Source organism: Calidris pugnax, unplaced genomic scaffold (genome assembly GCF_001431845.1).
Source record: "Calidris pugnax isolate Ruff unplaced genomic scaffold, ASM143184v1 scaffold172, whole genome shotgun sequence".
NCBI lineage: Eukaryota > Metazoa > Chordata > Aves > Charadriiformes > Scolopacidae > Calidris > Calidris pugnax.
This window is the reverse complement of record NW_015090897.1, coordinates 1,429,725-1,455,897: the sequence shown is the minus strand read 5'-3', so window position 1 is coordinate 1,455,897 and position 26,173 is coordinate 1,429,725. Positions and strand designations below refer to the sequence as shown.

General features: G+C 37.8%; 1 protein-coding gene across 1 annotated transcript in view; it reads left to right on the top strand.

Moving 5' to 3' along the window:
- The first annotated feature begins 3,105 nt into the window (after positions 1-3,105).
- GLRA3 (glycine receptor alpha 3) overlaps positions 3,106-26,173 on the top strand; it is a 75,940-nt gene continuing 52,872 nt past the window's right edge. Inside the window, exons 1-4 of the mRNA XM_014948399.1 lie at positions 3,106-3,239; positions 8,015-8,082; positions 19,437-19,660; positions 22,369-22,451. Coding sequence (XP_014803885.1) covers positions 3,155-3,239; positions 8,015-8,082; positions 19,437-19,660; positions 22,369-22,451 — 460 coding nt within the window. The 5' untranslated portion in view covers positions 3,106-3,154. The remainder of the gene's footprint in view (positions 3,240-8,014; positions 8,083-19,436; positions 19,661-22,368; positions 22,452-26,173) is intronic.

Genomic DNA, 26,173 nt, shown 5'->3' with positions numbered 1-26,173 from the left:
ATAGAAAGGACTTTTATTTGTAAAGTTCCTTTCCTTTATTTTTGCTTTGGTAAAAATGCACAGAAGTTTGGGGGGAGATAGAAAAGAGACATGAGTAGGAATATGAGTAGGAATACAGTGGTTCTTCAAAAGAACATGGTAAAGCAATCTGAATTTTGTAGCTTTGTATGTTTTAGTGAAGGAAACATTTGTGCAGATCGTGAAATTCCCTTTGAAGAGCTTTTCCTCAATCATTTTCTTTTGAAGGAAGGGAAGAGAGTGAGGTTTTTCTCTCACAAACATGCCTACTTTAAAAAGACACTTCAGGAGCACAGCTTCATGACCCGTGCTTTCTCTTGCTGGCTAAATTGCCAGCTGCAAGAAGAGATTTTCCATTTAAATTCTGTAGATGTTGGTGTTCTGGCTGCATAGCTATGGTAACTATAATTTTTTTTCAGGTTCAGTAGTAGTAATTATTTTAAGGATATAAAAGAATCAACAAAAATCCAACATACCCTCAGCAGAGTGGTTAGAAAAGAACCAGGTCCCATCACCTGCAATCAGAGTCACGCATGTCACAGCATCCCAATATCCATCTCCAACCCGAAATACACAGAGCTTTTCTCTCTCTACTCAAAGTGCTAAACTCTTCCTGATCCCAAATCTTTCACTGGTTGAAAGCCTTTTAATTTATGATCTAAATTTACCCCTTCATATCCATTTGCTTTCATGACAACATTATAATTTAGCTTAAAATTCTTTCTTCTTTGCAGGTGCATGTCATAGATAGAACATACGCTCATCTTTTCCTACAAGTGGTCAATCTCTGATTTTTAAGCTGCCTGTAGTTTATGGGCAGTTCAAGTGCAGTTCTCATTTTGGAGCTTAATTCCATAATGATGCTCCTACAACTGCTGGACGAGTCAAATGCTTCACTGTGAAAGGAATTGAGCAAAATGGGCCAATGCTACACATGTAACTTCCAACCCAGGTTACAGGTTCCAGTACAGGCACCTCCAAGCCTGGTAGAAGGACCTCAAGAAGACACCTTTTTCCACTTTGAACTACCCCCATTGCTTCCCCTCCATAACCCCTTCAAGTCTGTAATGTGTCTTTTGGCAATCTGAAGATTTCTGCAGGAGATCTGTGCTGTATGCTCTGAATTTAGCCTGTTATTTTCCTTCCTTTTCACTAAGCTACCCACATATGAGAGACAATACCTTATATTTTGCTAAGGTCTTTCTACCAGAAAGCTGTACTGTCTTGACAGTCTGATCTTCTGTTAAGTTATCTTTATTATTAACACTGTGTGCCAAATCCCCACTTGAATTTGTCTGTCTCTCATTGATTTTTCTTCTGCCTTTCTTCTTCAGATAAATGTCCAGTATTTTCTGCCCCTTTGAGGTATTTATACACTTCGATCATGTTATTTTTCAAACTTCTTTTTGATAAACTACACATATTGAGCTCCTAAAGCTTCTTACTGTAAGAAAATTTCCCTGACTCTCAGATCATGGTTTAGTGGCTTTGTTCATGGACGCAAAATTTTATGCAATGGCCCAGAACTGGTGTCCTTAATATCATATAAAATAACAAGTGACCTTCATACTCCTACTCACTCTTTCTCTCTTTCCATGTCAGTGGGTAACACAATAGTGCAGCGAGAACTTCAACACAACAGTGCTGAGATCTTCAACGTGAATTCTGAACCCTTCTTCAAAATCTTCAAAATCCACCTTGCCTACATTCCCAATTCATATATCTCTTAATATCCTTCCTCTGTCTGTTTTACACTGTCCTACTTAAATAGATTAAACTTCAGGAATGGGTTATTTTCTTGCCCTTATTAATATTTATACCTCTGTCAATTATTTGCAATTCTTAGTTTCAAAACATCAATGATTTTGTATCTTCTTTCCAGATGTCAGATGGCAGTGCTGAACACCTTTCTCACTACAATTCCCTGCAGTAGCTTTTTTTCTAGAATTTGGGATAGAGAAACCACATTTTGACTGTGCCAGGCTGGTTCTTAGTATTCTCCAAAATTTATATCCCACTGTATATGTCCTCAGCTGGACCTGACAGTTTCTGACTTAAATATGACTTTTGATAGGTCATGACTAGAAATTAGCACAAATAGAAAAAGCTTTTTATCTTTTCTGAAACTGCGAAAGCCACAAATTATTTTAGTTGTGCTGTGTAATACAAGGTTACTCATAATTTTATTGAGATATGTATTTACTGACTGTGTTGTTTCTCCAATGTGCTGGCCAGCACTCTGGTAAGAGTTCCACAAAAGTAAAAACCTTTTCTGCAGGCCCACGTGGCTGATGGCAGTGCCAATACTCTGCTCTCGTGGCATGTGCTGAGCACGCTTTAGAATGTCAGGGGGAGTTGTGCCTACGTGTGGAGAAGAGGCTATAGGAGATGACATTTGCCATGTGGCTCAGAGATGAAAATTTTGCCCTAAGATAGTTCCTTCAGTAAGTTGTGGGGTTTGTTTTTTTCACCACCACAGCAGTCACTTTTGTTTTAACAGAAAACAAACCCCTAAGTCAATGTTAAAGAATAGAATTTGCCGAGAGACTGTTTGATATGTTGTATTCTGCTTAAATATCATTAACATAAAGCATTGGCTAAACAAAAACTGGTGGTAATAGTACTAATCTATAAAAGAACCTCACTGCTTTTTTTTTTTTGATCTAAGCTTCTGTTACACCGCACCCAGTTAAACATCTCAGACTCCAAATTATGACATTCCACTTTCACAGCCATTTGTGTAGCTGGCATTATTAACTCTGTGATCATGGGTTGATTAATGTGGACTGGGAGTGCTATTAATCTCCAGAAATCCTGTGCAAGAGGCAACAGCAACCTATAACTATGCAGCTTAGCAAAACAGATTTTTATATAAAATGACTGATATAAAAAGAATGTACTGTTTCCATTTCTTTGTTATAACTATTTTTGAAGCATAAACTGGCTTGAAAGGCAATCTCAGTTTTCCCATTTTCCTGTTCATACAAGAATGAACTAAGTGATGCACTGTGTAAAATTAAAGTTTCTGTAAGAAAATCTCTAACAAAGTGTTTTGCTCTGTTTTCTCCCGTGTTTGTTTTTCCTTGCTGGCAGCTTGGTAGCCACGAAGGAGACAGACAGTGCACGATCTCGCAGCATGCCAATGTCACCCTCTGATTTCCTGGACAAGCTAATGGGGAGGATGTCAGGCTACGATGCAAGGATCAGACCAAATTTCAAAGGTAATTTCAAACCTAAAATTTCAGTATTTCATTTTTTTTCAGTGTTTTTTTTGTTTTTTTTTTTTTATCTTTTCTGAAATGCTTGTTAATGGATTCAAATTCCCACCTCAGACTACCATAGCCTGAAGTACTCCAGAAAGTAAATTCTGTGAAAATGAGGCCAAATCCTCATATCTGCCTGATCCTAACCAAAAGGAAGAGTGTGTTAATGATCTGACCATCACAGTCAAACTCAAAAGAGCTTACCTTAGTACGAAATCTATCACCAAATTAGATTCCTCACTCCTGTGTCCCTGTTGTGCTTTGAAGCGGCAAAAGGGACCATCTTTCCTCTTGTTCCTTTCCCTGTTCTCAGTTCTCCACTGAAACTGCAGGTTCTCAGTGACAGAAACTGTCTCTTTTATGCATTTATCAGAAAGGAGATTCAAAGACGACAAAGGAGATTCAAAGAAGGTTGGAAGACCTAAGTTTGCAAATGCGATGATTATATCTGCCAAGGCAGATATCTGTGCACAAACCATATTATCCTGACTTGGACATGCTAAAGTAGAGCATTTAATGAATGGTTATACAAACTATATTATTATACAAATAAAAAAACTATTGTACAAACAAATACCACTCATTCTAACTTTTGCAGTCTGAGAAGTTTAGGTAAATTTTACTATTCTATTTTTCAGAACTCAAATTCCAATAATAGAGTGGAACTATATTTAACTCTATTTCTCCATCTTTAAATCAAGTTATCAATCTTTAAAGTCTCCAGAATATAATTATTTTTAAAGAATAAGCCCATTGTGATTTAAGATGACATTATTCTTACTTTGCCTTGGCTGCCTCCACTTATCTTCTTGAGTCCAAGACATTCTCTTTGCTCTAACATTTCACTATAAGGCAGGTTTTACTCCTTGTTTACTACAAAAATTTTCCTTCAAGCAGACAGCCCTTCCTCCTCTAAGTCATCTGTCTCCACCTTTCCATCTTAATTCTTATTCAGCACTAAAGTTTATAGTTTTTTGACATCTCCAAATCCCAGAAACTTCAATGGTTATGACTCTAAAGCAATTTCTATTTGCTGGTTTTGCCATAATTTGCCCAGACTGATTCATAAGGACCAAGTAAATTGTTTGTCAAATTACTTCCCATCAGTAAGCCATAAACAGTTGCTGCTGAATACATAAACTTACTACACCCAGGATTTACTGCAGCTAGAAATGCTTTGTTTTTAATAAGTTTGCGGTGCTGATATTTTTCAGAAAATTATAAACATGCACTGGAAATTCAAACACATCCCAAAAAGATTTACCTGTGATCAAAGCAGTGATCAATGTCCCTGATGACCACACAGTATAAGTCCCTTGGACTTTCCTTGCCAGAACTACTTTGAAGAATGCTCCAGTGTCTGGCTTCCTGGAGGATTAATGTATCAAACAGTATTTGCAAAATAATGCAAAATGTTGTATTTCTCAAATTATTTTCTTAGATGAATGGTAGCTCTTAAATTACTTTTGTTCCTTATTAAAGTTGCCTTGAGGTGTTACTGCAGTATAGTCTTTTGTGTGCAAACTGCAGGTTCAACCTAAGGTAAAGCTGTGCTGAGCAGAAGACAACCTCAGGCAAAGTGTAGGCATTGCAGGCTTTCTCCTTCCTTCTTTGGGTCTCCTGAGTCCTACAAACAAGTGTTTAAAAATGAGGAGTTTACTCCTTAGCAGTTTATTTGGGGGACTGGATTTTGGAGTTTGTCATGGACACCATGCAATCACAATCTTCTACAGGGCTACGGTGAAGAACAGGCAGATGGTTCAGAGATTACAAGTTCAACACGGTACTTCTTGAACGTATAATTCAAAAGACTTAGAGCCTTGTTTTGTAACTACTAAAATTTAAAGAGACAAAACCTAATTTGACATTGTTCTTTTTCAAAAAGTGCACATTCTAAATCTTCTAGACAGCTATGCAGTTTGAACAAATCTGCCCAGAATGATTCAGATCCATCACTAAGAATAAGTATCTCCTCAAGTGACTTTGCCACTTTCTGGCTAGTTTTATTAGTCTGGAACAAGTGCTGGTGCCTAATGCTTTTTTGGGCAACAGTTTTAAAGAAACAGAATGAGAACTGGTAAGAGAATTCAGACAATCATTTTAAGTCATTTGCACTTCCAATAAAACTTCTGTGTAAACAAGACTTTTAACTACCATCTGTTAATCATAATTAATCTTTGTCAATAACACATAATTATATATTTTGTATGAGTGCTTTGCCTTTGGATAAGGAATTCTGAAGATGTTACTTCAGCAAAAATAACATTAATCCATCTCTCTTAATCATACAGCTTCAAATTTCCACCAGTTTGACTGGTGTAGAGGTAAGGTTTACAGGGACAAAGTTCATTATCTATGTCATCCACCATCATACCTGGAATCTGGTTTGCTTTTTTAATTCAAGTTATACTTTCTGGACACGGTACACATTTCCCCTGATAAAAATAACTGACACAGGTGACACCTGACTCACGGGGATTCAGATTTCCACAATTTTGCAAAAATTTTTGTAACGTATGGCTTGATATCACCGCAGCCTGTCAGTTTGTTTCTGTTCACTTAGTCTGAAATGTCTTCTACAGTCCTCATACAAGTCTTCCACCAGAGCGGCTCCGGTGTTTGACAGAGCCAGTGATTGGAGACAAATGCTGCTACAAAGACTTCATTTCGTTTTTTTCTGCTCTGACCTTCTTCACTTTCATGGATGCTTTTATATCTTAATCGTCTTCCCTTGACTTCACCTTCCAGATCTTGGCAGCATTCTATTTTTAACACCTTGCAGGTAGTTATCATTGTTAGCTTTTCTGTCTCCAGTGAGTTTAAGCTCTATTTTTCCCCCCGTGTCTTTAATCTATGTTCAACTTGCCCAAGTTGCTGTGTTTGAATATGACTTCCAGTTTTAACAGCTTCCTTTATGCTTCTTTTTGACCGTGTTTCGGGAAGTTCCTTTTCACTCTCAACACAGTAATGTCTAATCTATATGCAAGCTGCTTTTAGCTTCTCCTTTAAATACCTGTTAACTTTTTTTGTAATGCTGCTTTTGAAATGAAGCATCAGTCTTACAGTGATTTAGAGCTTTTTCTTTATAAAAGAAACTATGCTTGTTGATACAGCAAACTTACACTTTAAAGCATAGTGCAATTTTAAACAAGACTGTATCACGCCAAATTTGAAAAGATGACAAGTATTACAACATGAAAGCATGTGAAAGCAAAGCTGCCTTGCAAATAAATTATCTAACATAGCCAGGAAGTATAATATTCTCCCTGAGAGTTTTTAGCGACTCTGCCTTTGTTGTTGCCCAGCTTTTTATTTCTTCCTTGATCCCTTTCAGGTGTTGTCAATGTCAAGATTTTACTGAATTCAAAGAAATGTCAGATATGCTCAACAGCTCTAAATAATTAACCGAGTATCAAAGTGCAAAGAGTGTCAAAGTGACTGCAGAGTGATACCTCCTTACCTGAGAATTCCTCTCCGTGCACATAATCCTGTGTGTTACAATGACTGACACACACGTAGTGATGTTTTGCTGCCATTGCCATACAGTACTTCACAACAATTATTGCCTTGAGGAAGGAAAGCTGGATGTTCCAAGCTGTCTCCTGTTGGCAGAATACTTTATGGATGTTCTGATTCTTCAAGTTTTTAAACACCAAGTTCGTTGGTCACATTAAATTTTCTTAGTTGCAAACCACCCACAGCAGCAGAGGAGGTTTTTACTTCTGCAGCCCTAAAAAAGGGAAATATTATATAAGGCTTTGTAAGACCAGTCTTCAAATTCCAGATCTAGGTCTTTATTATTAGCGACTGCTTACACCTGCAAAAAGAAACCAGGTTCTCCAGTGCTGAACTGGGTCATTGAGGTAAGAGCATCAAGGTGCAGGAAGGTGGCAGAAAAACTTTGAGATGGAAACACTTTGTTTTCTCTGTACACAGACTGGAATTGATAAGAAATACTGGAGAAATTAGCATGCTCCACCATAATGCCATTTTTACAGAGACTTTCAGAGAAATAATTTAAAACCTTTTCCCTGAAGAGATGATTCATTGTTCTGTTATCGTACTGACTGCTCTGCCACTACTGATGCTTCACAAACGCAAGATAAGGCAGAACAACAGTTGACTGAAGACCCACGGTAACAGAAAATTCAGTTTAAATGGATTCTTAACCGATTTGTGGACTTAAGAGAAATGAGAATAGAATCTAAGTCATTCTTCCTTATCCACATTTGTTGCTGTAAGCAGTAGAGATAAGAGCAGCAATAATATATTTCTGTTATCAGTGATGACAGATAACATTAAAGGTAGCAGCTGCCTTGAGTGAAAAAGGTCACTTTTTCCCTTAATTGCTGTAAGAAATGACATACATGGCTCACTGAAATGCACTTTAAAATATTTTTTACTATATATTTCAAACGGGGTATTGATTTTCTTGCATAGAATCATCTGTGCAAGTTTATAATGAACTTTCTCCTTTTATTGCTAGCTTGTCAACCAAGTTTATAATGAACTTTCTCCTTTTATTGCTAGAACTAGCTTGTCAACCAGTGTACCTTTGAGAAAAATCAAAAGGAAAAATATTAGAAACCATTCAATTTAATTTTGCATTAAATAAGTTGCGAGTGGAGCATTATTTCCTCTTAAGCCTATAAACACTGTTCCATAATGGTTTCTATTTTACAGTCATTCAATAAACAGTGACACTGGAACTGTTGTTTTTTCCTCTTTTTCAGGCCCTCCAGTTAATGTCACATGCAACATATTTATAAACAGCTTCGGATCCATTGCAGAGACAACCATGGTAAGATATTTTACCCCAAACAAAGTGTTTAAAGTTCAAGATAAATATGTTCAATGAGCTCAAAAGCCAGCTAGGGCTTCTCTTCACCTGGAACTAAATGAAGAAGGGAATCCACTTCTGAGAGCAGACAGTGAGAACGTTTAATTTGGCAATTGATTTTTTTCTAACAGAAAATCCATCATTATGCCATCAGACACACAAGTAAAGCCAAGGGTTAGGGTTTTTCTTTTTCCATAAGTTTTATCTGACAGCTGTAATGAACTCACTATTTTCAATTAGATAGGCATTACTTTCTACAGTGTTCCACATTTCTAACCTCACAAATGTTACTTCATTATGTTGCTCTGTTAAGAATATGTTATAATTACATTATATACAGTGCATATGGGGATGCCTACTTTGTTTTAAAAGTCCGTCTTCCATAGAGCTACTGCAGAGAGATAATAGAATATTTCATTATGAATTCTAAGAACAGGGTAAATATGAATGGATTGCACACTTTTTGTATATACTTTTATAACTAATGTCTATTAAAAAAAGGCAGAAGATAAGAGTACAAAGAGACTGTACAAAGGAAATAAGGAGAAAGGGAGACTAAAGTCTAAAGGTAATAAAACTAAATATTGAACTATGAACCTATAAAAATAACTTGGATAATCCTATTTAACAAGTGAAACATATCTGCTAATAATTTGGAGCACAGATTTACTCACTTAAATTTAGTGAGAGAGGAGATATAGTCATTCTTTCTCCATACAAGTGCCTCACGTGTTGAAAACAGTTCCGTGGTAATTTGGGGACAGAGAGGGTTAACATACAGAGAGGTGAAAGAAAGTCTATGGGAGTTTGTAAGATCCATATACAATAAATTGAAATCCCAACAATTTCAGGGGTCAGTATACATACTTGGAATGACAGAACACAGAATAAAAATAATTGGTATAGCAAGAAAAAAGAAAAAAAAAAAAGACAAGATAAAGGAATCCAACTAAGAAAATGCCATCCTTCTGAATTACCAGTAAGAGCAAAAATGAGACCTCTGAATGTAACCAAGGACCTGTAGTTAGGAAATCAATAACATAAAGTCAAATATTTATGCCCCCTGTCTCCAAAGTGATGTTCACAGCTGCCTGATCTTTACTTGCCTTGAAACACAGGGGTAGGTGCTGCCCATGATTTTTTTTTTCAGGTAGAAAATCACTTTAACTTGCATTTGGGTGACTTGCCAGATTGCAAATCCCAAACAGATTGACATGGCATCCAGGGAGATTTATTCAGGTTCAATCAGAGGATTAAGCAATGCCCACATGATTAGAATAGTGCTCCACAGCTACTTTTTAATGGCCGTATGGGTGAAAATGGTGCAAAGCGGGAGATCGACCACAGGGTCAGGAAAGCACAAAGATCCAGCAGTGAGATCAATATAAAAAGGATATTAAAAAAACTGAAGTTGCTACCACTTAAAAACATTATCCTGAATTTGGGAAGAGGATGCCTGAGTTCACATCTCAAGTGTATTTTCTCTCCAAAGAATGAGAATTATAAATAAATCCTTTCAGTACAGCTTAGTAATGTAGTACTATACTTTTGTCTTCTAATGAAATCACATTCTTCTCTGTGTTGCCTTGAAAGTGAATTACAACAGTTGAGATAGACCACAGCCTGATCTGTTACAAATAGCTCCGGGGCAGTATGATACAGAGAATTGTCCACTGCTCACCCTCCATCGACCGAGCAGGTTACTCCGTCGAGGAAGGTGATCAGGTTTGTCAAGCACGATTTGCCCTTGGTGAACCCATGCCAGCTTTTCCCAGTTGTGTGCTTCATTTGACTTGTGAGAGCTCCCAGGAGGATTCGTTCCATAACTTTCCCAGGGACTGAATTAGGACTGATGGGCTTATAGTTTCCTGGATCCTCCTTTAAGCCCTTCTTGTAGATGGGGGTGACGTAAGCCAATGCCTACTGTAACATCTCTCTTGGAGATGACCCCTCTGATCTTGACCCAGAGGCATTTGATGGAGCTTCCACAATCTCTGTCATTTACTTCTATACATTCAAGGTTCTCCTTAACAGAAAGCATGACTCTTCTTCTTCCCTGCCTGTCTTTAAGAAACAGCCTATAACCATCCATTGCAATCCTCGAGTCGTGTGAGTTGTCCCACCATGTTTCTTTTACCCCTGTGATATCATAACTTTCTGACTATCAATTATACACATTCAAATACTGGGCAATTAAGCACAACCTTAACCTTAGGACAAATTCTGCCTTCACGATGCTGGTATTCTGTTTATAATGGGTTCACTGATACAGTTCAAACCAGACTTTTGCTTATGGTCAGCAGCTGTTCACCTCTCAGAGACTCTCCTCTTCCTTTGCAAAAGAAAAAAAGCTTTTGTGTAGATAGGACTTTCAACTGTGTACTTTATTAGCTCTAGTTCTTCCCAACACTGAAGATGAACATCTACTGTAAAACATGAAAATCTTTCTATCTTAAAATTGCAATCAAACCCATCTTGCGTTCCTTTCTAAACAGAATTTCTGCGTTGTTGTACAACAGTAAACTCTCTGTGGTTCAGTATGCTACCAATTATCACTATCTTACCAATTTTATCTACTATAGACTTTAAATTTCAGATACCAATGGCTCAATATTTATTCTAAATCTTTACATATAGAACAATTTATTAGATTCAAAAAAGACTTTGATATTCTCGATAAATACCTCTTTTCCAATAAGCTTAAGTAAGCAACAAGTGCAAAATAAAACCTGTCCAAGTGGTACCTCAAAGTCTCGCTAGTATTTAAAACTACCAGTTGAATAATGGCATATGCATATAATTATTTAAAAAAGTCCGAGTACATCAAGCCATGCCCTTCACTGTCCTTGCAATTGGTCCTGGCACTCTCAGTCTCTCTCTCCCTGTCTCTCTGGTTCTCTCGTTTTCTCACTGATGACCAAAATCTTTGAGCTCCCTCTGCTGCCTCAGTTATGTATAACGCAGAAAACACGGCCAAAAAATCAAAGGGTTAAAAAAAGCCAAGATCGGCTGCAAAATAGCCCGGCGCCAGCTTTACATTATTGGACTTTATAGTTCTTGTTAGGGGAAAGGATTTTATCAGTGCTCAATGGGAACTTACAGTGCGCAGCAGGAATCAGCTTTCAGGCAAGCATCCACAGCCAAACCAAAAAGAAGTAATTTGGTTTACAGCTTGTTAGCTCTGTAGATTGGTTCTTTCTTTCTGTTTTCTTATTTTTTACATTTCTTTCAACTTCTTTAGAGTATGCGTTTCAGTTACTTCATATTCTCTTTCTTTATCTCAAAAGACAAATCAGATGGTTCATAGTGGAGAAAATCACCTCTTGGTGTGATTCTAGTTAAACTGAGGTAATTTTCAGTGATCACATAAGGAATTTAATTTATATCACGTATGTTCTGAGGAGGCAGAAAAAAAGTAAACCACATAATTTAAAACTCCCTTAAAGAAACTTCCACCATCAGCACCACTTAGGGCCCAGCCTTGCCAATCTCTCCATGTTATTGAGCAGAATGGTAGTACCAGACCTGTATATGTCTGACAATATTCACAAAGCAAGGATTTCACACTCATTTTCTAAAGTAAAACTCTCACTGCTTCATCCCTATAACGGAAAACCCAGGTCCAGTGTTTAATTTTTTTACATGTTGCTAATATTCATTTTTCCTCTAAGGATTTAGAAGTCTTAAATAATAGAGGGAGATTAAAAAAATGGGGGAGCCCAGGATAAAATTACTATTTCATTACATGAAATTAATATAACACAATTAATATAAATAATCAGCAACCACAAAATTAGCCATTAGCCACCACCATATGCCTATAGTGTCTTCTGACATCTCTCCCAGGACTGGGAAGTCAGAGCAAACACAACTGTCTATACCAAATTCAGGTACAAGTAATGCTGTAAACATTTTAGAGCATATCAGTCAGAGGCTGTTTCACAGGCCTAGAGAACAGGCAGCAGTGCTAGTCCTACACTTGTGTGCTGGGCAATGTTTGCTTAAATTCTTGCTTACATTAAGGAAAACCTGGCTTCAAATGGTTTTTACCTCATTTGAAGAAAAAACTAAATACAGGACCACAGTTGCCTTAGTACTCTAAGCCTAGGAGTAATCATTGTGTTTTATCTAAAATAGATAATATTGACCAGGATAGGTGTTAACAATCAGATCTTCCAGATATACTATAGGAAATAGTTTTCTCATTCTCTCTGATTCATTTTAACAAACATTCTTAAAGGTTTTAGAAAATACTTTGTACAATACAGAAAGTTGAAGAGCTTAATCTAAAGATTCCAGATTTTCCATTTCCCCATAGCCACGTATTGCAAGTACTAGGGAGGACTAGAAGGGACATCCTACATCATCAGAGCCAGCCCTTGTGATTGCAGACAAATTTCCTGTATAGTCATATTCACCACTGGTTCTAATTCAGCCCAAAACCCAAATGGTTTCTTTACATCCCAGCCCTTATGAAAGGTTCTTCCAGAATCTTTCTCTCCCCCATTCCAAGGTAGACTGAGCCTTAGGCCAAACTTGTACATCCTGTGATTACCTACACCCATCTGATCTGGTTCTAGAAAAGTTGGAGAAAAGTTCACACCTCTTATTTCCTCTTCCCTGTGCTTGTTTCCATTGGGTCTGCTTTCTCCAACTGCTTTATTTCTCTTAGAGGAAAAGCCACGATTTAGACTGCATTACAAAAGCCTATGGCATTGCTCCCATCCCCTCCAGCATTTTCTCTCTTACTTTTCCATTTTTGTATTAGTCTTCTCAATCTGTTTGAATAGCAGCTCTCTGGTTTTAGCCGTTGCTAGAAGTCTGTAGCCTGCTGTAGCAATTACAGCATTACCCACAAAAAGCTGTGAAGAGAACTGATTTGCAAGCTGAGATCTGCTCAGTCACTATTATAGAAAATCCGAGGATCTGTGAAAATCAGATTGTGGCATCGCCACATAGCTCTGTTTACATTTTCTGAGGTGTGCTCTTTTTAAAGGTTCATATTTTTTTGCAATGATACAAGAAAATGAATTACATTGAGGTTATGATTATGTCACACTCATGATGCTGCTTTAATTTATAGGGACACAGATACCAAAGTAAAGACACTGTTAAAAAAAATAAAAATCAAAGACTAGGCCAAAAGAAATAATTTTTCAAATCTTTAGTGCATCTGCCTCATGATGTGTATTTAAGCAACAGAAATTAATCTCATCATGATATATGGGGATTTTGTCCTTAACTCCCATTAACGCTAATAGGAGTTAAGTCTGTAAATCCCCATCTATCTCTGTAAGAATGTAGCCTTTCTCCCTCATTTTTGCATGAACCTGCAATTTACTAACATTTTGTTGGCAGAAATAAAAGCTACCATCAACTTTAGAATAACTGTTAACTGAACCTGAATTAAGAAAATAAAGGATTTTCAGACTCACTTTTGTTCCCAATTTCTGTTCTTGAGTCTGGTAAGTATGTGCTGGAAAAGTACTCCAGCACAAACACCTTACATGAAGCATTAACCTTGAAATTCTTTCCTTGAATAAATTTGAGTTGTTCTGGCATCATTTAAAAATTCAGTTCTGCTCTCACGTCTTCATTCTGTGCCGAATACTTGGAACTCCATGCACTCCGGGTGTGCATTTTTAATTACAATAGCCAAAGTAATCACTCAGCGTGAAAGAGCTGTGCACTCAGATTTTTTTTTTTACATATATTTCAAATCCATACTGCAAAGGCATATCCTGAGTCATATCCCAAAACGTTGAAACAATTTTAGAATGCTTTAAAATTAAACAGTAAAATTATACAATATGTCAAAAGAGCTTGTAGGAATCTGTTTTCCACGCAGCCTTTTTCCTTTTCCAAAGGGAAATCACAGCACACGCTATCAAATATGGCAATTAACAGTGGTAGAACAACTAGTTTGATGAGACTGTGATTCAGGCTTTAATTTTCTTTAGAAGCCGATAGGGTCACAGAGAGGTGTGGGCTGATAGGTGTTTTTACTGACATGCCCCTCCCTGTGTCCTTACTGGCATTACAACAATGGTGCCAGCTCTCTTTCATTTAGAATCATATAATTCTATGATTCCATAATTATGGTGCCAGATCTCTTCTGTTTTTTTCCCCTAAATCCTTCTAGATGGTAATGCCAATTCACACAATACCAAACCTATTAGTTTCTTCAAGAGCACAAAATGTGACTTCAGAACCTGTCTCAGTCACCACCTCAGCAGCCCCTCAGCATCTCCTGCAGCACAGAAACTGGGTTCTGCACCTTCTCTCCCTCCAGAGCTCGCTCCTTTGTGCCTGCAGGGATTTAACCATCACACCCCAGGAGGTACAACCCTCCCATCTGCATCCCCCCGGGCAGATGTCTCTGGACAGGGATCTACAGGCTGTCACTTCTGGGCAAGTCTCTACAAGACATGATCGAAGCCTGGGGGCAAATTTAAGCCCATATCTTCCTTTCCCAGAAAAAAAAAGTAGCCAGCTACCTCCTTGAGGGCTTTCTTGTAGGAGGCTGTGAGCAGGTGTTTGAGCTGCTGCAGACAGGGCCCTTCTGGACTTGAGCTTTTATTTTATCCTTCTCACCCTATTCTATACAATGTCACTTTTACCCACCAATATAAGAAAGGCTGCAGGGAAAGTTAGTGTGGAATTCCCAAATTCATGTCTGATTAATTTCATTATGTTTCCCTGAGGAGGTGAAACAGAGGATGATTTCAAATACATGGTTTTCAATTTCTACCATTAGCCCATTCAGTCACTCATTGAAACCAGTCATATCCTAAGTGCGAGCATAGGAAATGTATTAATAACAACACGGAATATATAGCACCAAAAATTCATCTGAACAAACGAATAATCACAGAAAAACTCAAGTCTTCACTTAGCAAGAAATACCTCCTGCTGTTGGAGCAAAAGCCTCTTCAGGGACACATTTGTCTGCAGAAAAATACCCAGAACATTTTGTCAACTGAGAACACAGCAAAGACAAATGAAGGCAGGGGCTTAGTGCATGATGTTTGTTCATGTAATTGTCATGTCCATTTTCATCTAATCCCTTATACTACGGCTCAAAAGTGCAAACATTTTAAAAGCCCCTGAGCTAAAGCTTAAAAAAGCAATTACATCGAACAAGTTGCAAAATGTGATTTTAGTGCAATGCATTAGGAGTTGGGAACACACAACTTCCATTAAGAATGGAAGCAGTATACTCATCCTTCAATTAATAAATATTCTAGGACATGCAGTACGAGCTGTGACAAACATTATTATACACTGTGTCAGTACTGTGTTTAATTAAATTTTTAAAAAGTAAACACCCTAGATATTAACTAGCTGTGACTTTTGATATGATAATTATTTTTGAGCACAGAAACTAAAATCCAGCCATTGCTACTGATAGTAAACCAGAAAAAAAACAACACTGCAATCAAGTAAACCTGCCCATTTTGCAATGTTTCCATCCTAAAACCTACAAAAAATAAGTAGATTTTGTAGCAGACTCTTGAATTCAACAGATTTTGAGTTCTTGTAATAGAGATGAGGGAGAGAGCTAAAAATCAAGCAGTCCCCACATAAACTACTGACTATATTCTTCTTTTAGCTACAGGTTGAATGGCAAAGACTAATAGCTCTGTCCTAAGAAGCATCCTGTAAGAGGCTCCCTGCTTTCAGTAAGGGAACGACTGAACTGGAGGAGTGGCAGAGCAGTTCTCATCCTCCTGACCATTAGCAGGGATGGAAAATGAGATATTACTCAACCCAGAATAAAAGAAAGGTTATGGCAGCAGGTGACAACACTGGGAAGAGCACTTGGTGCAAAGTAGCCTACATATTTAGCTGCTGAACTCTGAATTTTGACTTTGTAAGGGAATCTGAGATGTCTGACATAACAGCAATTATGAATTCCTAGTTTTAGCTAGTTCTTTGCCAAGTAAATTCTGGTTCTATTGACTTCAATATGAGTATTGCTGGGCACTCTGCAAAGGAATCAGGCAAAATTATAATAAAACTTTAACAACAGGACATCCCACCTGGCTACCCAGTAGTTCAGAAGCATAAGAAAAACAAACAAAACTAAACAAAAACCAAAGCAAACATACAAAGATTCAAAATATTAATGAACACCTTAAAAATCTGCTTTTATACATCCATGGACAAAGAAGAAGAGTGCTCTTCATCCAAAATCCATCAACAATCTTTTCTGAATAGCTCAAAACAATTTCCTAAAGCTTTCTGAGATGAGAGGCAAGTTAGTCCTCACCCAAATCCCCAACCCATCTGGCCCATCCTACTTAACAGAGTGGGTAAGAGAAACCACCATTTCCAAACCAATCTGAGATTAGAGTTTTTATGCAGAAACCGAACCAGCTTTTCCTCAGCCCACAAGGGCTCAACTCCAGAGATCCTAATCACCAACAAAGCTCTTGGCCAACTAACTTGAGGCAGGACTAGACAGGAAAGTTTTCTATGTCTTCATGTATGGAACTGCATACTTGCCCTTAACATGGCAAAATTGCAAGTCACAGGATTAAAACACAAAATTGCAAGAGGAAAATTTTCTCCTCAGGTCCATCGATGAAGACATTCCTTTCTTAGGGAGGAATCCTTCAGAAAATTCACAAAGTTCTTCTTACCACAGTACCACAGCCTCTCTATGGGTTCTGTAATTCCAGAGTGAGAACAATAAAATAATCCTCAGTTTTAACCACTGCCAAAATCACTTCTGGAGAGAGAGCTTCCACCTGTGGAATTATGTAGAGACAGATCATCGGGAAGAATTCTGTGAGTCAGACAAAGTCTTTACTGTAATTAAGACCATATCTCCATGGCTTCTTGTAAGGAATGCCCTGCAGCGATTCAGCACAGAAAAGCATGTTCTTAGGGATGTTTGGCATTAGTCAAATCTTGTTACTCTGACACAGATTTGAGGTGTCAATTAAAGTTAAGTACTCAGTGATCAATTTAAATCACAGTTAATTTCTCTTCAGCTGCTATGGTAAATCTCTGACAGATTAATGACTTGCAGTTAATGGTGGAGCACGGAGTCTGTTGCAAATTTTTTTCTACTCATTAATTGAGCTGCCACACAGCATAGATATATGCACTCTCCGTGCTGCAGTTCAGACCTGTAATAATGCAAAGATGTAATAAAAAATAAAGATAAGTCCCCTTATTTGCATTAATAAGTCATGTCAGTGAAAAGATCACCAATGTTTATTAGCATGACAAGCCAAAAACCGAGCCATTTCAGTCGAGCCTAAATTTATTGATAATTAAGGATGTTCTTGTTCTTAGATTTTAAATGGTTTCTCCCTCTAGTGTTTACTCTTTGATACATTTACAGATCACAACCAAGTCATAATGCAAGTCCTTTGTATTACTAGTTTAAAGAAATCAAACTTTTCCTGTTTACACTCATGGAACTGGCTGTCCTGTCCAGTCCTAGATCATACTTTTCCAGACCTTCTTCTATATACTGTTTTTCTGAACATGTATGACTACAGATGAGGCCTCACCATAAATTATCTATGTAACCATGGAGTTGCAACTATTAAGCAAGAGGAAATACAGGGGAATCCATCAGATCACACAGACTTTATTTACTTTTCTCAAATATCAATGTGAATTTCAAGGGTCTTCTGCTACTTTGATTTCACAATGTCATTGGTAACTTGCATAGACAACGATTTATCACTTTGAGGGGCTTACTTAAATTTAAATACTTGAATGTCTATAGAGCGAAGGCATATTGAAATCATTAGCTGAATAGCTTTTAGTCTGGACCAAAAATTTCAGATACATAAAGGAAAACTAAGGAAATTCCATCAATTTACCCAAAGTAATTGGGTTACCTAATGTGCAGACCCATGTAGCGATCTCATTCCACAGGACCAGGGTCCAGCAGACATTCTGACAATGGTTGAGGTATATAGAAGAGGCTCTGAAAGCTACCAAACTTAAATGATGGTTTCTCTCTCCCCTTGAGGAACCTCCCCAGCACAGAGCTAGAAGTGACCCCTCCAGGCAAGTAGCACGTGAGAAGAGTAATCCTCTTGCAGGAAAACAAATCAATTCTGGCAGTTTAATTCTGGTGTCTGTGTTTGCATCAAACAACCCTACTTGTTTAAAGCAGTTAAGCTTCATGCTCACAATGTGCAAGTTTAAACAGTTATTGGCCAAATTGTGTTGCTCAGTCTTGAGCTGTTCATTTCCTTTTCTGACTTTAAAAGTTTTCTTTTGAAAATTAATTTTCATTGTCTTTTTAAATAGTAAACAAGTGATGGTATTTACTTCTATTATATGCAGAAGTGTCACATAAGCTCTGAGAACCAGATCCCATTTCCCCTCTGCACCTAACATGTTGGTTTCTATGTTATTTTTATCTTCTTCCATTAATGCAGTAGTGCAAATAATGAGGAAAATCATAGTATGGCCAATAAAATTGTAGTCCCTATGTCCTTATGCTCAGTGTCTCCCTGTTCTTGATATAATGTAACGAGATGCTAATATTTAGTTTTATTTAGAAACAAGTATTTTCATCTTTTAGAGTGGTAAAGTTTTAAGCATGCAGCCATAAATACAATATTGTCTCTGACAGAGAGCATATACAACTTCAAAATGACTTCTAGAAGTTTGAGGTATCCCACTTATCTTTTCCATAAAAGCTTCCTTGATTAAGACAGGACTATCTGTAGGAATTAAGGCGACTCCACTTCTACCTAAGCTAATTTATTATAAGATCTTATATATGATCTCCTCTGTATTTGAGCAGAGGAGGAAGACGTGTCCTCCTCAGACAGCTGTGAGGCAAGTTACTGCTCACAAAATTTTCAACAGGGAACCGAGACATAGGAAATCTAAGTGGTGGGTCTAAAATATGTTAGGATTAGAGAACGAAAAAATAAATTAATTTGACTTCCCTTAAGGTGGGACAGGTTCTCACTGTCTAAGATAGGGAAGTAGGAATGTCCCACCAGGAACTGGACAGAAAAAGGTAATTCCATAAAAATTCTTTTATGCTGCTTTCATTTTTATTTTTGCTGTAGGGGTAGAGTTATGTGGAGTTATATGAGCTGTACGTGGAGGCTGGGTTTCCTTAGCTTGGGATTTTTTCAATTGCCCTGAAATGCATCTTTATTCTTCTCCATTGCATCCCCACTGATACAAACAGGTATCATGCTGGCATTCAGCTGTGTAATTCTTTTGTCATCCACAGATGGACAGGGGATTACATCGCTAAGAAATGAAATAAAAGCTAAATCCCCGTGCTTGATAAAGCGTTGCTTGTTTTCCCTTTCATGCAGGATTACCGGGTGAACATCTTTCTCCGTCAGAACTGGAACGATCCGCGCCTGGCGTACAGTGAATATCCAGATGACTCTTTAGACTTAGACCCATCCATGCTGGATTCAATTTGGAAACCTGATTTGTTCTTTGCTAATGAAAAAGGTGCCAACTTTCATGAAGTTACGACAGATAATAAGTTGTTGCGAATTTTCAAAAATGGGAATGTACTTTATTCCATCAGGTGAGTCTCCAATGAAATGATTTTTTTTTTCCAGACAGCAATTCTTAGGTACAATTTTGAGCTTCTAACGGATAGCTTGAATTGCTAGTCATGCAGGACTATCACTAAAGTAGTCATGAGTGTGGAAAATAGAACTTTATCATCATTATTTATCGTTGTTAATACTAAAATAAAAGTGATCTCATTAGGTATGCACATAGTAAAAATAATTTAAAAAGTACCTTTCCTATTTTGAAACACAGATACTGAGCCTAGAGGAGCAGGGACAGAGAAAATAATCCTGGAGTATTATAACCTAATTACAGTCTGAACTGGCCTACACGCTGTAGCCTCCCATGCCATGACAATCCAATGTTAATTCTCTTTTTTCACCTATTTGGATATTGTGGTTGCACTTCAACATGGAAACATGACCTGTTTCAGGAAGGGCAACATTTAAATAATAGTTCTCTTACTGCTGGAGATGGAGAGAAAAATGGACAGTAAACTTTTGAAAAGGTTTAAGAAGCTGTAAGCAGCCATCATGAGTATTGACAGAATCTAGTTATGCTACTTCTTTCCTTTTCTCTTTTATTATTACAGAAATTAGTAAGCATTTCACCACTATATTTAAAAACCTGATTTAAGGAGAAACACATTGTATATAAGTATACTAATGGTCCATTAGATATAATATAGATTTGGTATTAATACAGTGACCTACTTGTGAAAACTGTTACACTTTTCAAAAAAAGTATATCCAAAAGGAGGTCAGCCTGCCCATCTGGCAACATAATTCTTCAGTGTCACAACACACATTCTATCACTTGAAAAAGATGGAAAGCAAGTAAAAAGGATTGCTTCTGTGGACCCAAGTAGAAAGTAGAGCTAAATCCATTATCTCCAGACTGTCTGAGTCACCCTGAGAGGCGCTGGTGGTTGTTCTGCTCTGACCAAACAACTCCTCCTCCTCGCCCTACTCCCTCCAGATACACACCAGGCAGAGTGTAGGCACCACCACCAAACTGCAGCAGCTCTGGGTTGCAGCTCCACTACAACTCAGACCAAGTTCATGGTCACATTAAATAGGGGAAAAAAATCCAAATATTATAATATTAAATTATATAAACAGACATTAGTTGCCATGAAAGCAGATGCCAGATAGCTCCTGTGTTACTTATGGACCCAGAAAGTTTATATTCTCATGATGTAATTAAGACCTATTACAATTTCTGAAACACTTAAAATCATGTAATTGACATCTAGTTACATGAATTTAAGGCAGTTAAGCTTTTGAGGAAGTGAGACATGCTAATTGCTAATGTGCTGATATCAAAAGAAAGAAAATGAAGTTTTTTAAATTTGCTTTTTTCCTTTCATTCCCCAGTGTCTCCTCCTTCCCTATTTGTATTGTAACAATTCAGACAAGAAAATAATAAGAAGGTTATAGTTCCTGATTGAATAAATACTAAAACATACTAGAATATTTACTGAAGCACAAAGTGAAGTCCAGCTGCCTTTTCTCTAAAATGACTTGCCACGTTATTAACCTACTCGCCAGATTTTGCATTTGGAACCACTTCTAGTAGCATAGGAATAGGGCCTGGGTCTGAGGTCCCTCCTCGGACTCTCACCCTGTAGCTCTGTCCCTGGAGGCTAAACACAAGCTATAGGAAGGAACCAAGAAGCTTTGGAGAGGAAAAAAAATAGGGTAAAAGAAATATACGGCCACCAAGTGGCCACTTTCCTTCAGCCTCAACAGCAAAACCCGGGAATGGGTTTAAGAGAGGAGGATCCTAGAACTTGTTGTTCTAGAAGAGCCTTATGTATAAGGAATTGAACTCAAGCCCCTCAGGTTTTGGGAGAAAATTCTATCAACTGAACTGATTTTGTGGTTGGACTCGATCTCTGAGGTCCCTTCCAACCACTACAATTCTGTGATTCTGTGATAAATGAATATGGGCCAAAATTTCATACAAGTGATTTTCTAGCAAGAGGAAAGGCACAACCATGACCTTGAATGATGAACAGACACCTAAATATGGCCAGTGAGGGAAAATGTGTGCCTTTCCTTCTTATATTCTTCTTTCTCATTCCACTGAGAAGTGTCACTCTAAAGATAAGTTATTGTATTGATGTAAAATGTACAAATATTTCTTTTGCCTATAAGGTGCAAAGGATTTCACAGGAAGGATCAGGACTAACGTGAAACACTGCTGCAGTTCAAAATTACAGGCATATTTCAGGCTACCATCAGTATCAGAAAATGTTATCTTAAATCTTTTTGTTGACAATTCAGGCACCTCATTTTAGGACAATAACACATAAATTGCCTCACCACTATGATTTGCAGCTGACATCCATTATGAAATTCTTGCAAATCTGGGTAAATTTTCTGTCAAGGATTTGAAATACTGCAACCGTACAATAATTCTGCTGTAGCATAAAAAAAAACCCAACACTCATGTTGTTGTTTCATTCCTTCGGACTTCTCTAAAGTTAGGTAACCCTACTGAAAAAGTTGTTTTTCTGAAAATCTGTAATAATTTTTTTTCACATCATCATACTAGGCTGAGAGAGTGAAGTGTGTGCACCTATTTCAAAAGTTTAAGGAAAAAATGTATTTTCTTCTATTTCTAATGACTACCAGAGTTTTCATGCATTCATTCCGTGCAGTCCTATGGCTTTTCTGTGGTATATTTTTAATATATTTTTTTGTGTTCTTTCAGATTGACTTTAATACTGTCCTGTCCGATGGATCTCAAAAATTTTCCAATGGATGTACAAACATGTATAATGCAGCTGGAAAGCTGTGAGTTTGCGTAATGTTATAATTATCCTATCAATACTTTTGTAGGGATTACAACAGCTATGCAGGAGGTAAAACACTCGTGGCAGTGGTACAAGAACAAGTTTTCAAAAAAGAATCCTCTATTTTACCAAAAGAACCCGTGAAACATATGTGGTTTTCAAAGGAAGAGATTCTTTCATCCTTCAACAGTTTTGTGTTAATCTAAAGTTACAACTAAACTTACGAACCCAATGCCAGTTTACCTCTATGTAAAATTTATGTATATGGGCATTCACCATTAAGTCTTCCCTCTGGTCACACATACAAGGAGACAGTAATATGGGAGAGCATAGAGGAAAGAGGAGAATAACTTAAGGAAGGGATTTCTGTGATTTACATGAACATCCTGAAATTGGTAATAACTCGGTGTCCCTAAAAGCTGGAAATGAGATGATATACACTGAGTTCCTGCTCTCCATATTCCTGCCTATGTGTTGTAGCTACATGCCTGTAGTTTTTACCTAATCACCCTAGAAGAGATTAGGGAAAGGGTTTACTACAAGGGAGAACCATAGAAGATTGCACAGCATGTATATGGATATACGTATATGCCTGTGTCCCTCCATAGGGTATGTCACTTACACAGCCCTCACCCCCTCAACTGGGGCAGCGCCTTGGATCAGTGAGAAAAAAGCCCAGTAAATCTTGGGCAGGGCTGCAGAGCCCTTGTGTTATGAGGAAGAAGAAGCCATCCACAAAAGGTATCACCTGGCTAGGGATAAACTGTGGGTAAGGTCTGGTTATCAACCATAACACCAGAAAAATTTCGTGTGTCTTCCAAAGACTCTGAGCTTAAAGGAATTTATAGTTGCCCAAATAGCTTGATATTGAAAACACCCAGGAAAACACAGAAAGAAAAAAAAGAGCTGAGAGCTTTCTAGCACAGAGAAGGTCTGACAGTTTGTCCAAACCTGCTGTTACACTAGAATTTCAATGGGAAAAGTGAAATTACAACCCCATGCGATTTAAATAATCTCTTCATAAAGCTCTATTTGCATTATACACAAATATCCAGAGGAGAGCAATGGAGAAGGTAAAACCAGCTTAGACAAAACAGGCTTTGCAGAATTATCTTTCAGTTAACTACAGTACTGTTTATGTGAAACAAAATTAGCAGTTGTTAACTCAACCCAACATATATTGTATTTATCTCCATTGATATCTGGCTTAGTACATAAAACAGGTTGGAAAGTGTCCAGCAGCTATGTCAGTTCATGACACACACACAGAGAAGGACAAACCCAAAGGTCCTGTCTGATCCTTGGTGCTGAGCCAACAGTGGGTAGAGGCAGAGATATGCATTAAATTTGCATTTTTCCTGTGATATGGTGTATTTGGGAATTGCCTTTTCCCCTTAAAATGAGAGGGCTTTGGAAGAGATTCTCAGCAAAAAAAATCCTCATAGGGATGTGAAGAACAAAAATAAAATAAAGTGCTGGAATCCTTCAAAGAACAATCTCAGGTTTGTGAAAATTAATGACAGGAAAAAAGAGAGAAATAATAAGTATCTACCTTAATGTCAGATTTACAGTTTTAGAATCAATAGGTAAAATATTTCATAAAATAACTTTCTGCCTGCAGAATGAGCATACTGGATTATTTTAAATATGTTATAGATAAGAAATACAACACACATGATTTGATTAAAGTATTTCTTGGGGGTTTTTTTCTTCTTTTACTGGAACAAAGTAGCATCTAAGAGAAGGGAGAGGTAGTTATCTGTCAGTCAGCATGTGAGAGCTGGTTGTTGTAAGGGTATTGGTGTGCTTTTACAAAAAATTGCAGGGTGAATATGAAAGCCAGATCCAGCTTTGATTGCAGTGCAGAGATGGTAATATGAAAAAGCAGGGGTTTTAATATGAGGGCAATGGCTGGATCTGACAGCAGAAATTCTCTTGACTAAAATTGAGAAGTAGCTATTTGCTGCAAGTGTCAAGGAATTTAGGGCAGTATTATATATTCAGCATTAAAGCAAAACTCCACACTCAGCCCAAGAGGATAATCCTATTAATAACCTATGTCACTTTTATAATTAATGTGACTAAATAAAGGGTTAATGAGGCAGCTGTACATACAGAGGGCAGGTATACACAATTGCACTTCAAACAGAAAGTATCATAGTGTTTGAGCAAGCAAAAGATTTTAATTTATTCTAGAAAAGTGTTTAAAAAGTTATGAAATTGATGCTTTAACAACTTTATAGAACTCAGCTCTGTTTCCCCCCCCTCCAGCCCCTGTAAGGACAGGTCACACAAAAACCTCAGCATTCTCGAGCAAACAGGCATCTGGTTTGCTTTTTAGAAGCCTGGCAGGAGCTCACAGCTCCCAGCTCCCACAAACTGCACCATAGTGAACCAACACTTACTACTTGAAAAACTACTGCATTTTCCAGCAGAACTTTTTTCACTGAAGTCTTGTTTTTTAATCATTCCGTTCAGTGAGAGCAAATTCCCTGCTGCACATCCAGGGAGCAGAGAGAGGCAACGTTCACAAAAGAAGAGCTGAACAAATACAAATGAGCTCTTCAAAATCTTCTAGTCACAGAGAAAGATCAAATTTGATTTCATAAGGAAGTTACAAGTAATAAAGCTTCACCCATATTGCCTTGTCTAATTCCATTTTACCTATAACTCCAGACATTGGAAAACAGAGACTATAAGCAAAGCTTCTGGCCTGAGGCAGAAAATTTTGCAGCGTGTGGGAGCTCTGGCCAGACCTCCATGTCCAACAGCAGAATAACTAGTTGGGTTTGCAACAGCAGTGCCCTGAAACAGAGAAATTACTTTGGAACCAAAGACAGTGGTGCAGTGACATAATTTCCAAGCTCCCAGACCTTCAAAAGCAGGAAGTCACCTGCCCAAGCCCAATTTCTCTATACAGGATGGACAGGAAGGGAAATAGACACCTTGGAGGAGTCACCCAAAAAAATATCTACAAGCTGGACAGGAGAGTAACTAGGCAAAAAAAACCAAAACCAAAAAACCACCAACCAAAAACGGTTTTCTACGAGTCTGAACTCTGACCAATTTCCACAACTTAGAAAAAGGGGATCAGAAATATTCAAATTCCAGAGTCTTTGGCTAAGAATGGGCATCCAGTTCTCTTTAAAATTATAGAAGAAAAAAGTAGGATGGGTGTGTTTAACATTTTCTCATGGTTCACATTAAATGCCCTCAGGTAAGAGCTGACATAACCTTGAGAGCCTGAATCCATCCAAGCATCTCTAATTTCTAGGCCACAGTGCCACACTCTCCTGTGGCTGGCTGGCTCATATTTTATGGTGCCCAGTGAGACAACCTAAACAGGAGACCAAAGCACCAAACCTGGTGGCCAATGTACTATCTGGGGAAGTGGAAGACATAACTTCATAACTTCATAACTGAGAGGACAGTCCTCTCGTGTCCCGAGTAAATGATTCACTCATCAAGTGGTTGCAGGAGCGAAACAGCAGCAGCCATGCTTCCAGATGTCCCTTTGGAAAGTGACCGTCATTGGTGGTTTCTCCACTGAGACCCAAGTTGGGTGGGACATTGTACAATTATGAATTCCCAAGGCCCATTTATCTCACAGTATCTGGTCTTACAAGCCTTGCTCCTGTGTGTGTCACTAAGGAAATTAGGCTGTTTCTACCAAATCACTCATCTTTTTCTCACTCATCTTACCACCAGGTTGTAAGAAAGGTC